Consider the following 16889-nt stretch of genomic DNA (forward strand, 5'->3'; position numbering starts at 1 on the left):
AAGTCATGGAACAGCATTCATTCAGCATCATTGTATGCAATATCTTACCTGGTCGCCCCACTCATTGATCACAGGCATGTTGATGTCGTCAATAAAGATAGACATTTTCTTCCCTGCCGGAGGGCCATAAGTGGTTCCCATTCGTTTATCAACATAACTCTCCACAGAGCGCTAAAAAGTCACAGACACCAAAACAACCATATACTGTACATGCTTATTACTCACAGACACAACCAGCAGCTCATAAATTAAGAAGCTCAGATGAGATTTGGATCAATAACTCAGTCAATAACAAAGCAGGGAATGTGATGAAACATTAGCCAGGCTAAATAACCTTTAACACCTGAACCTGGGGATTGTAAAGCATACTGATGCATTCATCTTGGGTTTCTTGGTGTAACATTTGCCCAAACACTTAATAAAACATGTATATACAATACAATGGTGTGTGTATACAAATGTTTAAATACTATTATTCAAAGGTTTGGGGTCGGGTAAGACCCCAAACGAGCAGCCATTACTAACACTAGTGTTAAGTGCCACACGATCCTTCAGAAATCATTCTAATATGTTGATTGGGTGCTTAAGTGCCATTTGTAATTATTATCACAGTTTAAAATGATTGTATTATAATTACAATTATACTAACAATTATAATTAATATTTTTGTGGAAACTTGTGGATACTTTTTCTGTATAAATTGAACAGAATGTAAAAAACAGCATTTATTTGAAACAGCATTATTTGTAACAATATAAATGTTTTAAAGTCACTTATGGTCAATTTAATGCATCCTTGCTGAATGAAAGTATTAATTTTCCTCTATACACAGTAATATGTTATAAAACTTTTAAGAGCATCATAGAACACACTGCACACAAAGATCTAAACATAGTAGTGAAGAGCAGCAGCACATAACTAAATATTGCAGCGCAGGGACTGACTGATTATTATTTTAGCCTAAATGAATTGGATTTCAATGAAAGAATGATATATATGAGACAGATGACCTTTTAGAAGGGTTTTATATATAACTATAACTATATTTACATATAGTTAGTTCCTCCCCAACAGTGATATTGTATTCAATTTATATTTCATTATAAATGCATTACAACACAGTAATAAAATATGTGCAGATTTCATAGAAAGTAGTAGTTAGTTTATCAAAGATATACCACGATATTAGACATGTTTTGGGAGAAAACACTGTCTTTGTGTACCTGAAACATTAGAGGTGTGGTGGCAGAGGAGAAATTGAGACTCTTGGCAGTGTGGGATTCTGGGTCATATTTGGACATGTAGCCTTTGATGATGACAGTTTTGGCAGTGCCCTGTTCTCCTATCAAAAGCACAGCCTGAAACACATGAAGAAAACACGAGTAGACTCCAGAGAGGGCGACCATCTGTCCTTGTGCACAGCTAATCAAAGTGCTGGCAGCACAGGAAAAGTCTTGATGACAAACAAAGTAGCTGTCCATTTAAACAAGCTTCACTCAGAGAAATCAATAATGCAGCACTGCATGGTGTCATTGTCAAGAACCTACACTAGAAAATACAATATACAATCTATTGAGTGTTTTGTAAGATCCAGAGTTTTATAATATGATCTACAATTGCATTCCAATTTACAAAGACACACATAACATCAAAATGGTGCTTGTCTTGTCGCAGAGCCAGTGCTTGATAGGTGTTCAGTCAGGTTTCTGTGGAAGCCTTGTGTTTACATTGTCTAGGGAACTGAATAAATACATAACTACGTACTGTATGTATACTAACAAATATAGCATTTTGCAGTCTTTTTTACTGCTAGATTTGAGAACATATTATATACAGTACATATATAGACCATTTGGGTGTTTGCAAAAAGCGATGACTTTTTGTGCGTAGAGTCTACCTGGTGGCAGAAAATGACAGTTCTGTAGTAGTAGTCGGTGGAAGCCACAGAATAAAAGAATAATTAAAAAACGTTAATTTGCCCCCGGTTTCACAGACAAGGCTTAAGCTAGTCCTAGACTAGAATGCATGTTTAAGCTGTTTTAACTAAAAGCAACTTGTACTGACATATCTTAAAATATGTCAGTGCCATTATTTAGTCTCAAGATGAACACCAGTAATGTTTTTTTCTAGTGAAAGTTTATAAAAGCTACATAAATGCCTTAATTGAACTAAGGCCTAATCCTGGCTTAGGCTAAGTCCTGTCTGTGAAACCGGTCTTAGAGTTTATATCTCATAATACTGACTTTTTTTCTCACAAATCCAAGATTATATCTCACAATTCTTAAAAGGAAAAACAGAATTGTGAGATATACTCATTATTCTGTCTTTTTCCCTCAGAATTGCGAGTTTATATCCTGCAATTTGGCCTTTTTTCCCCCTCAGAATTCTGATATAAACTCACAATTGCGAGTTATAAATTCCGAACTGGGAGATATAAACACACAAATGCAAGAAAATAGTCAGAACTGTGAGATAGAAAATATTATGTTTAAAAGTTATCTATGTAAAATGTTAATAGGTTTAAATATTATTTCATGCTGTGACTGTAAGGCTATGTATGTTCCTATGAACTGCATCTGTGAATATCATGTAGACTTACTGTTTACATCAAATTCATACTTTAAAAGTAGATTAATCATCGCAGGTTTCATCAGTCCAGTCTGTGACTTGCAACATACACATCTCCCAAATGGTCTATATATATATATATATATATATATATATATATATATATATATATATATATATATATATATATATATATATATATATATATATATATGACAATATTAACTAGATAGAAAAGTTCATCAAGACAAACTAGTTGGCTTGAGAAAGCCGGGCCAGAAAGTCTGAAGTAGATTTAAGTCAGAAGGTTTCAAGTTTGAAGTAACGACAGACAGACAGACAGACAGACAGACAGACAGACAGACAGACAGATAGATAGATAGATAGATAGATAGATAGATAGATAGATAGATAGATTGGGATTTTTATGATATTTGATATTAATGTTAGGAATTAGGAAAACCGTAAGTCAGATCAGTAAGAAAAGATATAGCAACTCGAGTCAGAACAGTCTGAAGGTCTGAATTGAGTTTGGTGGTTGTAGAGTTAAAGCACTACAACCACCAAACTCTAATTTTCTAAAGTTAGAGTTGAAATTTTTAGGGTCAGAAGAAAAACAAGAATAATAGCATTTCAGTAAGTTGGATTTCTCAGGGCCAACTTAATAATGTAACAGGCAGATAAATGTACAGCCTGATCATTAAACAAAACTTTTTACTTAAAAGTCAAATAAGAGTGAAAAGGCTCTCACCTTGCCCTGCTTTGCAATGGTCTGGATGAGGAAGTCAGTGCGAACATTGTCTACATTGGGCACCAATATGGAGCCATACTCTGGTGTAGAGTCAGATGGGTAAATATACTCTTCCACTCTGGTATTCCAGTGAATCCAATGTCCTGCAAAACACACAATTTCCAATGTCAGCACTGTGACTAGAGCATCTTGCATGAACCTTTAGTAAAATTCCATAATGAACAGCCAATATGTTTTATAATTAAATAGGGTTATTAAACCTGGTTCTGACTAACAAGTAGAGTTTTTGCCATGAAAATGTAAGGGCTGGGAAACTTGCTGGCAATTAGGCATCTATTTGAATTGCAAAGTGTACAATATTTTGCGACAACGTTTCTAATCGAACTTATAAACCAGAGACATTTGGGTCTAAGGTATTTTGTTTCAAGCTTCAGCTGTGAAAATAACGTCAACTCGGAATATACTCATATTGTTGTCCACCAAAAAATGCCGAACAAAGCAATCAAAGACAGAATTGGTTTTAAACAGAACAATCTTTTGAGTGTCAGATTTGTCTGGAGGCAGACTACAGACTTCAGATTCACTATTCTCCATAAACCTGCAAATTTTCCTCTCTATAGGAAAAATGTCACAGAAAATGCTCCCAGCATACTTCCTTCAGTCAGTCTTACTAAACCAGCTTTCCTTGTGAAATACCAATTGGAAAAGTTGACTAGTTAAAAATGTACTTGATTATTTTAAATCTAAGAGTTATATGTAACTAGGACCATAATTGATAAAGACAGGTAAAAATGAAGCAAATAAAACACAGAAAGAGCTGTGTGACTGTGTTAGATACCATCATTAGTGACGTAAAAGTCGAACATAGTGTCCTCGCTGTGGGGAGGGATGTTGGGAAGGTCCAGGCGGATGTTGTCATGGTGACGGAGCCATTGCTCCATCTTCATTCGATCATCCAGTTCCAATAGAGCTCCCACACTCCACATCAGAGCAAAGACATACAGACGTTCCATGTGCTCACGAGACAGCTCCCCTCCCTGCTCCTGATGGGTTACATCATTGAAGACATCATCAAAAGGTTTGTCAAGGCATGAAGGCCTGTTAAATTTTGTTCTGCACTCATGAAACCAAAGAATAGATATTATGCATCAGATATATCAAAAAAAAAAAAAAAAAAAAATCGAAGCCTTTATTGTGAACTTCTGAAAATGCTCAGTATTCCCGTAAGACCACTGAATATGTTTTGATATCTTTTGTATAAGAACAATGTGCATGATGTGTCATTTGCTGTACGTTTTTCCATATGTACTAGATCGGATTTGCATTCATAACCATAAGAGGATTATATAAAATTAAGTCTGTAAATCTGACAGTGGCAGTAAACAAATAGCTAAAATCTACAAAATCTGGGTTAATGAGGATGACAGCTGTTGAAAGTACATGAAAATAATAAAGTTACTTCATTTAAATATATTTTGAGATAAACAATGACCCTAACCCTATTTTTAAAGGGATAATTAAAATATTGAAAAAAGAATTAGATGTTACATTCATTTCCCATGCAAATCTATCATCTTGAGTCAATATTGATAATTTATGAAAAAAAAAAAGCTTCAGTCAGGATTATCAGCATATTAATACACTACCATTTAAAAGTTTGGTGTCAGTGTGGTCTCTTATGCTCACTCAGGATGCATTTATTTGATCAAAAATACAGTAAAAACAGTAATCTTGTGAGATATCATTACAATTTACTTCAAGTAACATTTCTTATTATTATCAGTATTGAAATAAGTTGTTACAGAAACTGCGATTCCCTTTTGAAAGGGAACTCTACACTGCGTTTAAACGCAAATGGGGAACGTCATCACGTGAACCAGTGTCTGAAAGCAATTATCAAATCTCACCAATCCTATTGGTCGGCGAAAGCCTATGACATCATTATACTGTAGATGCGACCCAGAAGTATAAAAGGACCGCCTAAAGAAGCAGTCAGTATCTTATCGTCTTCAGGGACTGTTTTTTTGTCTGATTGCGATTACTTCGAATCTGGTAAGAAATTAATATGTCTGACAAACGTTTCAGGAAGTGTGTGGATCCATGTCCCAGGTTTCTGACACCCGGTGACATACACAATCTGTGCGTTTTCTGTCTGGGGGAGGAGCACGCAAGGACAGTGCTTGAGGGTGCTGTCTGTGTGAACTGTGAGCGTCTGCCTATTAGGATGCTCCGCTCTCGTCTGGCCCACTTCTCGAGGGAAGAGGGGCCGACATCTGTGCCTAGTGGTTCTGGTCCCGCCCGTGCTGAGGCAGAGTGGCGGCTGAAATCATGGGGTTCTCAGGTGGAGCTCATTGAGGAATTTGAGAGAGGTGTAAATCTCTCTCAACCCTCAGTGGCTGACGAGGGTGAGCTGGTGGATGATGATGATGTCCTTTCGTTGACATCATCAGATCCAGCAGTGAGTGCTCTTCTGGTGTCAAGCCCAAGAGAGCAGGAGATGGCTATTGAGGAGGAAGCAGGTAAGCCTACTGAGACTTCAAAGCCTCCCTGCCCTGTGTATGCAGAGCTGCTTGAGGTTATGGAGCACACTTCTGGCAGGCTGCAGCTGCCTTGGGAGCGTGTTAAGAAAGGGGACGGCTTGACGAGCAGTTCCTTTTTTGGCCATAACACAACAGTCCCCGTGAGCCTTCCATTCCTTCCTGATCTTCATGTTGAGATCGAGAAGGCATGGAAGAACCCATACTCGGCTCATATTCACTGGCATCAGCAGGCTAATTTCATGGATGTTGAGGGATTGAGCCAGCATGGGTATTTGTCAATGCCCCCTATTGACGAGACGTTTGCAAACTATCTTGTCACAAGGCGTGCTCCGACACTGAAAGCTCTGGTCCTGCCTTCCAAGCCCCTTAAAATGACTTCTCGCTTGAAGGCAGGGCATACGTGGTAGCGGTTCAGGCTGGTGCAGCCTTACACACCATGGCGGTGTTACAGGCCTACCAGGCTGATTTGCTGAAGGATCTGGAACAGGAGCAGGGTCTATCCCCTGAGGCGGTAGAAGAGCTGCGCCGGACCATGGATCTGGCTCTCCAGGCCTCTAAACAAACTGCTGCCTCGGTTGGTAGATTGATGGCAGCAATGGTGGCCACGGAGAGACACCTGTGGCTGAACATGGCTGACATCGGGGAGAAAGAAAAGGGCTTTCTTCTCGGAAGTCCAGTGTTGCCTCTCGGGCACCTCCTCCTCCTCAGAGCAGGTCCCAGAGAAGGCGGGACTCCAGGAAGAAGAAGCAGGATCTGAGGGAGGTAATCAATCGCAGACACCAGCAGCATCAGTGATTGATTTCATCTCCATGAGGGTAGTTACATCTACCCTCTCCTCTCTTCTTCCACCTCCTGAATAGTGGAAAAAAAATTTTTGACACGCTCAGGCGCTTCTTACAGTCAGGCTGAGGGCTGGGCCCATGATGAGTATTTCTCTGATGGCTCGCGTTCTGGCTTGATAGAGAAGAGGCTCTTTTAGACTTAAAAGAACCATAGATTCCATCATTTCCATGATGATGAGTCTCCGGTCTTCGAGCCGCAGGAAGGTGAGCTTGGTCTATATTTATATTATAAAATATATTGATCTTAAGTTTACTGTATAGTTTTTTCCTGGGCATGTAAAAAAAAAAAAAAAAAAGAAAAAAGAGAAGGGGAATTTAGGGCTCTGAAGTTCCATTAGGTTGGCTAGAACTATTTATTTCTGGTGTTGGCAATAGCTTCATAGAGGTAATAGAGTTTGTATTCGAGATTAGCACTCTTTACTTCAGATAGATCTATGTATAAATGGCAATGCTTAAACACTGCCACAGGCAGACACCCGTGTCTTTCTGGAGTAGTAGGCCCTGTTTGGGCCTCTTCCAGAGCATGTTGGCATAGTTTGTACTCCTCTTGCTTAAAGAGTATAAAGTGTTTTACTGAGTACATTGCCTGTTGGAATGTGTTGTATAGAATTAAGCTCAGGTTGAGCTAAATAGTTAACCTCACTGGATAGTTTGGTTCTATAGATGGCTCCCTTAGAGCTTAGTCACTGCCACTAGCTGATGCCACGTGTCTTTCTGAGTCGCAGGCCCCGTTTGGGCCTCCTTCAAGAACATGATGGCATAGGTTTGTACTCCTCTTGCTTAAAAAGTAAAAGGTGTTTTTACTGAGTACATTGCCTGGTGGAATGGTGGCTCAGGTTGAGTTAAACTAGTTAACCTCACTGGAGAGTTTGGTTATCATATTTGGCTCCCTTAGAGCTTAGAACACTGCCATGAGCTAGCTCTATGTGTCTTTCTGGAAGTCGTAGGCCCTTTTTTGGGCCTCCTGCAGAGCGTGATGGTGTATGTTTGTACTCCTCTTGCTTTTAAGAGTAAAAAAAGTGTTTTTACTGAGTACACTGCTTGTCGGATTGTGTTAAGGTAGACTGTTATGTGGGCACTCTACAGTCTTATCTGCTAGTTTGACTCAGTTTCATTCTGAATGAGTTCCATGTCTGTGGAATCTTGCTTATCAGCAAGCAATCTGTTCTAGGTGTGTGGCCTTCACAGGCTGCCCTTTAAGCTCCTTCAGGCCCCCTGGCTACATTCCCATAGAGGTACCCTCTTTTTTTCGAAAAGAAGTTTGGTCCCAGAAGCCTTTGAGTGGCCTTGGTAGGCCTTCTGTGGAAGGCCTCTTTGAGGCTTACAGTTTGGGCTGTTGGCCATAGGGAATGCTGTCACTGACAGCCTAGGACCCATAGGTGATTGGTTCTGGCATTTCAGTTGAAATTGTTAGTCCTGACGTTTGTCTGGCTATTTGTGCCATGCACTCCCCTCAAGCATGGCGGCGTGGGTATATCGTTCCCCATTTGCATTCAAACGCAGTGTAGAGTTCCCTTTCGAAAGGGAACATCTTGGGTTACGTATGTAACCATGGTTCCCTGAGAACAGGGAACGAGACACTGCGTTACCTGCCATGCATCGGGGCTGCCTGCTGAATAGTCCCTTCAGACGATAAGGTACTGACTGCTTCTCTAGGCGCTCCTTTTATACTTCCGGGTCACGTCTATAATAACGTCATAGGCTGTCGCTGGGGAACAGGATTGGTGAGATTGGATTGCGTTCAAACTCAGTGTCTCATTCCCTGTTCTCAGGGAACCATGGTTATCCCGTATACGTAACCCGGGTTTTTCAGGGTTCTTTGATAATTAGAAAGTTTTGAAGAACAGCATTTACTTACAATAGAAAACTTAAGAAAGTAAGGAAAGTTGGACTTACATAAGTGGATTCTGCTTTCAGAAACAAATGCATTCAAGGCCAGTCAGTTACACATGAATGTTTCCTTTTAACTACAGCCTGAGGTGTTAATTTTCTTCAACATTCAATTCAAACCAATGTTTTGTGTTATGGTCCTTCACACAAATGTTTCAATTACATAATCATTTGCAGGTTGCATTGTTGGTGCTCAATACACACTGTGTATGAAAGAATTACATAAAGCCCAAAGTGCTTTTGAAGGTTAGATTTTTTTATTTTTTTAATAGAGCCAGTGGGTAATGCATATTCGGCTCATGTTTAATTCTCATAGAATGATGACAATAGGTGTGGTGACAATAGGGCTGTATAATGTGTATCTCATAGCTAAATGCTTTACAAATGATAATGCAAGTGATAATGTGTGACATTTACTGGGGACAGTTCATCATAATCATTGTCATGACTTTCAGATAAGGCTAAAATCTGCATGGGTTGACTGTCAAAAATACATGTATTCAGTAAAACTGGTCAGGACTTCAGTATATTTATATTCATAGATTGATTTAAGCTTATTCTGCTTATATTGTATCACATAATAATAAGCTTACATATTTGATTTTCTTCAGCTGATCAATGAATATTCAATATTTCAGTTTAGTGACAGCCGCTGTCAAGATAAGTAAAATCTCATGCACTGCATGAAATGTAGCAAAATGGTATTATTTAAATATCCATAATGAACCCATAATGAATCTCATCAAATTAATTTGTGTATGTGGCGAAATTCTTTATGTGACATCACCACAGCCCTCTTCGTGCATAATATTTACAAAAGTGAATTCGCTCATTCATTTTTGTTCATCCCTTTCTCACGTAGTGGAGTACATGGCATCCACTATATAGGAATAGTTTATAAGGGGATAGGGAAAATTTTTCTACAAGCATAATGGACTGTATTTACACTAATGTATAGAGCAGGGGTGTTCATTTAAGTTCCAAGAGGTCTACTCTCTGTAATTCCTTAATACTACAGTACTTTTTGGAATAGTTATAACTTTCTTTGTGGACAGCAGTAGTAGTGGTTGGCCTCTGCTGATTCTGCAGCCAATGAGATTGCCTGCTCAACATTTAAATAGTATTGCTGCTCACCACTATATCTGCGCTACTCTTTATGCTTGTAACGTCTTTAGCAGGAAAGAGAAGCAACATGCAAAAGGTTTTAAGAAGTGCATCTGGACCTAGATAAAAGAATTTGAGGATATAGTGCCGAAAGATCATAGACATAAATGTCCCTGAATGCTTGTGGTGTGTACATCTCTGTTGTTTTGACATGCTGCTCACTTGAACTATAGAAACTATGTCCCTTGGTATACAGTGTACACACTAACCACTGCACTACTCTGTTCTTTAATGACAGAAGCTGAAGTTTAAAATCTTTATTTTTGGATTGACAGGTTAGTAGGCAGTCTTTCATTGTTGCAAAATCTGGGTTAATGAGGACTACAGCTTTTGACAACCTTGGGCTGAATGAGTCCTTGCAGCATGTTTATGCACTGCATGATGATGAAGGCCTCCAGCATCTCCATTTTATACTGCAAAGATTGAATGCTGAATCGATAGAGCTCAGGGAAGGAGGACGAAAAGAGATCCCTCAGGACCACCCCTTCCTGAGGGGAGCGATTCTTCAGCCAGCCCTAAAGGCACACACACAAACACACACATGAAACACCTTCTAGGAAGGACACAAACAGAGTGGGACATCTGCACATAGAAATGAAATGAACTATCCTTTAGAGCTCAAAAATAGTTTGTCCTACTTCTCTATCTTTCTCTGGCTCACCTCCTCATCTACTCTTCATGCACTGAACAGTTGAACACTTTGAAGTCTGTTATAAAGACAGAGAGAAATCCCTTGGGGATTTTAGACTTAAAAGGAATAACTGGCAGAGCCACTGGTTTCTACATTGCCTTTTTTTCATTTTTATTATGCAAATGTGAAGGGAAATATTGTAGATTCTGGTTGTTCTCTTCAAACTTGGTTAATGTACCTAATTTATGTAACACAAAAAGGAAAATGTTTTCATAAATTTACTCACCCTAATGTTGTTATATATATATTACACACACACACACTGTATATATGTCCTTGGGACCAGGAATTATGCGTTTCTATGGCAACACTATCAACGCCTAAATTAATCTGCAGTGGTGCTGAACACAAAAGAAGATATTTTGAAGAATGTCGGTAACCAAACAGTTGATGGGCCCCACTGACTTCCATATTATGGGGGAAAAAAATACTATGAAAGTCAATGGGACCCATGAAGTGTTTGGTTACCGACATTCTTCAAAATATCTTCTTATGTGTTCTACAGAAGAAAGAAAGTTCATACAGGTTTGGAACAATTTGAGGGTGAGTAAATGATGACAGATTCATTTTTGGAAGAACTATACCTTTAATGAATATTAGCTGGTTATTTAAAATGATTTGAAATTAAATCAATATTCAGGGATTGAACTGACAAGTAGTGTAGAGCCTAAATATACTATATATACTAACTATATATATATATATATATATATATATATATATATATATATATATATATATATATATATATATATATATATATACAGTACAGTCCAAAAGTTTGGAACCACTAAGATTTTTAATGTTTTTAAAAGAAGTTTCGTCTGCTCACCAAGGCTACATTTATTCAATTAAAAATACAGTAAAAAACAGTAATATTGTGAAATATTATTACAATTTAAAGTAATTTATTCCTGTGATGGCAAAGCTGAATTTTCAGCATCATTACTCCAGTCTTCAGTGTCACATGATCCTTCAGAAATCATTCTAATATGCTGATCTGCTGCTCAAGAAACATTTAATGTGTACAATTGTACAAAATATTTGTGTACAATATTTTTTTTCAGGATTATTTGATGAATAGAAAGTTCAAAAGAACAGTGTTTATCTGAAATCTAATCTTTTGTAACATTATAAATGTCTTTACTGCCACTTTTGATTGATTTAATGCATCCTTGCTGAATAAAAGTATTCATTTCTTTAATTTCTGTTCAAAAAAATAAAATAAAAATTCTTACTGACCCCAAACTTTTGAACGGTAGTGTATAATGCTACAGAAGCTTTGTATTTCAGATAAATGCTGTTCTTTTGAACTTTCTATTCATCAAGGAATCCTGAAAAAAAAAGTTTTCAACATTGAAAATAATCATAAATGTTTATTGAGCAGCAAATCAGCATATTAGAATGATTTCTGAAGGATCATGTGACACTGAAGACTGGAGTAACGATGCTGAAAATTCAGCTTTGCATCACAGGAATAAATTACTTTGTCAAATATATTTAAATAGTAAACAGTTATTTTAAATTGTAATAATATTTCAAAATATTACTGTTTTTTACTGTATTTTTAATTAAATAAATGTAGACTTGGTGAGCAGACGAAACTTCTTTTAAAAACATTAAAAATCTTAGTGGTTCCAAACTTTTGGACTGTACTGTATATCATGCCTACTAGTATACAAACTATATATATATATATATATATATATATATATATATATATATATATATATATATATATATACACACACACACACATATACATATATATATTTTTATTATTTATTTATTTTTTTCATACCTTTATTGGGGGCTGAGCCTCCCTAATACTGAAATCCTATAATTGCCCCTGATTTTATTGATTACATTTGCATTGATAAGAGTAAACTGAACAATACGTACCATTAATACAACTTCTGATAATGCATGGTTTTGGTGAGTGCTTTGTAGTTTGTCTTTACATTAGATATTTTATGCCAAATAAACCAGAAAACTCCACAAATGCAAATTCATACAGACAGACCACAAAGAAGGGTATTTCTTTCAAATGCTTTACATTATGAAAACTGGTAAAAACCTGGCTTCTCTCAAAAGCTATGTGAAAAAGTGAAATTCCTAATATTAATTCCAATAATTCCAAATTATGTCACATTTTTACTTTGTATTGTAGCACAGAGGATGCATGTACCACATTTATTCAACAAACATGATCGCAAACAGTATGGTCAAGAATCATGTTTGGGTTTATTACAGTTCATCACAGAGAACTATGACGAACTGTAATAACTGACTATAAGTAGCTTTTGCAACTTATTCTACTAACCCTACGCCTAACCTCACAGTCTACTAATACTCTAACGAGAGTTATTGACATGTCGTTGCAAATTAATGACAGTTAGTTGACATATAGTTACAAAATTACTTATAGTTGATGTCTAAAGTGGACTGTCAAAATAAAGTGTAATGCTTAAATTATCTAAGTATATAATACCTAAAAATAGTATAATTCAGTACTAGTTTGTCATCACCCACCTCCAAAATAGGGCTCCAATTAAGGACAGAAGAGCTCATAAACACCATTCCATTACGGGACACTGTGGCCGGGGAAGCGTTATCGATGTTGTGTGGCTCAAATACAATCTTACAATTGGGAGCCATTGGGATGCGGTCACCATTGGCCAATGTCAGTGTGCGGTTATCATCCAGGACTGAGTTTAGGTTTTCAATCCATATAGCATCAACTGGCCCATCAAGAACAATCCATATGTGTTCCCCTGAACACAAACCATGAAGTACAAATGAGAAATGAAATAAGATACAGATACAAAGCATAATGGCGTGGCTTCCATCAATCAATATGATCAATGATTGACATTTGACATCTTATGGCTGACAGCTTTGCCCATTAGTGTCTAAAGGCCTATTTAATGTCTGTTCATTGATTTAAAAAGCCCAGTCGATAAGTTTCAGCATGTTGTTTCCATTTAAATGAAACATTCTCTTTCATGTGTTATAGATCTCACTGCCTTTTTTGTAAAGGGTGGGGATAGTACACTCTTGCCTGTTTGAGAGGTTTTTCCAACCACTTTGGAAACCATCAGCTTTCTTACTCAAATGACTAGACAAAAAAGGCCTGAGGGGCTCTACTGACATATATTAAAACATTTGCTCCCTCAGAAAAAAAAGTGTTTTTCAGCCGAGACATGCTAAGTATGCTTAATAGTTTTAATGTTTGATGCTTTAGTTACTTTGATATATCTAATAATCCAGACTGTCCTCCAAAAAAACAACAACAACCCTATAGGTCATTTTTCAAGCACTTTATTATGACCTATATTTACGTTTTAAAGTCATGCACCCTCTAGCTGGCGTAAAAATAATGATCACATGATTGCATATTGTTATATATTGCAAGGCACTGCCAATTGAGCTACACGAAACCCAACATATGACGCAGACAAAAGGGAACAATGCATTAAAATGAAATTGTCCTGTTGTCAATAGGGGTGCAACTTTAGTAAACGCTCCTAAGGGTCGTATTTCAGGGAAGTGACAAACGACCTATATAGGCATATTGGTTGGAGAACATGTTGCAGTAATCACAGGAAAAAAGCTCGGTAACACGTTATTTTACAGTGTCCTTGTTACATGCATTTATTATAGTAAAAACAGTAAATTATACTTAATTACATGCAACTAACTCTAAACCAATCCCTAATCATAATTACTTAATTGAATAATTACACTGTAACAAGGACACCTTAAAATAAAGCGGAACCAAAGCTTCCACTGCTTATGCATATTCCATTTTTTTTCAACAGGTGATCTACCTTTCTTTGCTCTGAGTGTTTTCCTCCAGAGAGTGGAAAAGATTCCATCAGTCCAGTCGTTGGTTGCCACATCGAGTCGTCCAAACATTTGAGGTGCAGTTATAGCTTTAGGGTTCATACGCATCTCTCTGTGAGGTTGGCCACAATCTAAACATGCATTTATAGTCAAAATCACACAATAATTAGAAATGTTTACTATTTACATCACCAATGAAATGGTGATGGTGCCCTTGTCCACTGTAACATTATGGCCTAGTTTTTGTGGCTAATGTAATTCTCACCGGTCATGGCCTTCATTAGGGTATGGATGCAGGTTGTTTTTCCTGCTCCACTGGGTCCTAGTGCCATCATCCCATGACGAACTCTTTGAGTCTCATATAGCTGAATGACCTTTAACCTCCATGGTGGGTGATTGATAAGACCAGCCTCAGTCACCTAGTAGAATAATAAAGATATAAATCTCCCTTTTGATTCCCAGTGCTCAACCAAATAAATGTTCAGATTCATATATGATCATTTTTTTCCAACCTGTTTGTCTATGGCTGATTCCAGATGAGGGTATCCTGCTTTATCCAACTGAATTCCAGGGAAAAGATCTTCGATCAAACTCAGGAACAATGGCTCATCCTCATCAATCTTAAAGGACAAGTGTCATTTCATTGTTATGACAGATGCTTTTGTAGATGCAGATGCAGTCATGTGAGAAAACTGTCTGTATGTGCGCTGACACTCTTACCAGTTTGGACAGGTTCATGTCTCGCAGAACTCTCATGACAATAGTAGACTCTGTGTCATTAGGATTAGCCCGTTTTGCGGCACCAAGAGTGCGCAGAACAGACAGAATATTGCGCAGGCCGAAATCATAGTGGACCTAGAAGTGAAAAGGAAACACAGCTCAGCAAGACAAAAAAAGCTATAAAGGTTAAAAAACACTATGGGCCCTATAATACACCCGGCGCAATGCGACGCAAGGCGCAGCGCAAGTGTGTTTGCTAGTTTGCGTCCGGCGCCGTTCGCGTTTTCCCGTTCAGCGCCACGTCCTTAAATTAGTAAATGCATTTGCGCCAGTTAGTGCGCCCATGGGCGTGCTGGTCTAAAAAAGAGGTGTGTTAAGGCGCATTGCCGGCGCATTGCTATTTTAAGGAGCTGAAAATAGACTGCGCCATAGACCAACTCAAACCTGGTCTAAAGTCTAAAGTCAATGGCGCAATATTTTTTTTGTTAGAGCGCGTTGGTAGAAACTGCACAGTGCGCGTTGACTTTGCTTATTACACACAGGGATGCGCATCACACAAACATGCCAAATATTAAAAACAAAAGGATTACAGTGTAAGAATATTATTGTGTAGGCTACATAAATATAAAAATGTAATGATGAATAGTCATTGCGTGTATTAGAATTAGGCTACTTATTTTCAATTCAGCCTATTACTACTTATAATGATGAACGAAATTGGCTAATTAATTGAACAATCGTGCCAATACACACACACACACACAGACACACACACACATATATATATATGTATACACACACATATATATATATATATATATATATATATATATATATATATATATATATATATATATATATATATATAACTGACTCATCGCGCGGAGCTATTTGAAAGCCTGCATCCATCGCAGACGACTGAAAGATTGACTGGCCACTTAACAGGTAATTTCAGCAAAACATCTGTTGCCAGAAGTCGAGGACACAATCACTGCTAATTCATCCCACGCCTTCACATCGGGAAGCTTTGGTGGATGCCTGCTTGTCCCGTAGATGATCTGCTCGCGCGCTTTAACTTCGCGCACGAGCAGATCGGTTTCTTTGCTTGAAAAGCGTTCAGCTTTTCCGCCAACAAATTCCGCCATGTAAATAGCAATCCGCCATGGCGCGAGCACATCTCGCTCTTAAAGGGAATGGGAGATGACACTCTGACACTCTGGTTTATTGAACGTTACGCCCATTACTCATTAAGAGAATAGGGACAACCCATTTCAAAAATGCGCCCTGGCGCACGGACCGTTTTTCCGTCGTTAAAATAGCAAAAGTGGATTTGGACACGCCCTGAGTGCGCCTGCGCCGTGCGCTTTACATTTTGCGTTTAGATCGTTAAAACAGGGCCCCTTATATCTATGTTAAGTCACCTGAAATTGCTAAAAATTTTCTTTCATCTCTGATTTAAGTCAAGTCACCTTTATTTACAGAATATAGCAATGGAGACTGTATACAGATTGTATACAGGCTTTACAGGGATAAACAGAAAAAAATAATGATTAATTGATACAAACAGAGTTAAATTCTGCTGTAAAGCAGCTCTTAAAAGATAATAGTAGTTTATAGGCTTGCTAAATAAGTAAGGGACAATTAACAATGGGAATACTTGTGGTCACAACACAGTGGCTGTTACACCTTGTGTGTGCATTATTTTTCTAATACTGTAATTCAACGGCCCCAGGGTCAATCATTCTGCTTATACTACACTGTAAGAACTAACAGTTAAATGTACAAAATAAAAAAAATAGAACACTCTTGTGTTCCTCAAAGTATTATATTACTGAACAAGTTATAGCAAATTTCTAGTTCCCAGCATGATAATTGGA

At 37.7% G+C, this 16889-nt stretch overlaps 1 protein-coding gene and 1 long non-coding RNA gene across 2 annotated transcripts in view; one reads left to right on the forward strand and one right to left on the reverse strand.

The window, feature by feature from the left end:
- dnah5 (dynein, axonemal, heavy chain 5) overlaps positions 1-16889 on the reverse strand; it is a 159621-nt gene that overhangs the window by 80209 nt on the left and 62523 nt on the right. Inside the window, 10 exon segments of the mRNA XM_048152165.1 lie at positions 49-171; positions 1224-1358; positions 3320-3462; positions 4158-4362; positions 10094-10270; positions 12979-13220; positions 14277-14423; positions 14558-14711; positions 14805-14912; positions 15013-15147. Coding sequence (XP_048008122.1) covers positions 49-171; positions 1224-1358; positions 3320-3462; positions 4158-4362; positions 10094-10270; positions 12979-13220; positions 14277-14423; positions 14558-14711; positions 14805-14912; positions 15013-15147 — 1569 coding nt within the window.
- Positions 4261-14943, forward strand: LOC125242995. The gene is made up of 3 exons (XR_007178961.1): positions 4261-4397; positions 14268-14369; positions 14829-14943. It is a non-coding gene; the product is annotated as an uncharacterized LOC125242995 (long non-coding RNA).

Source organism: Megalobrama amblycephala, linkage group LG13, assembly GCF_018812025.1.
Source record: "Megalobrama amblycephala isolate DHTTF-2021 linkage group LG13, ASM1881202v1, whole genome shotgun sequence".
NCBI lineage: Eukaryota > Metazoa > Chordata > Actinopteri > Cypriniformes > Xenocyprididae > Megalobrama > Megalobrama amblycephala.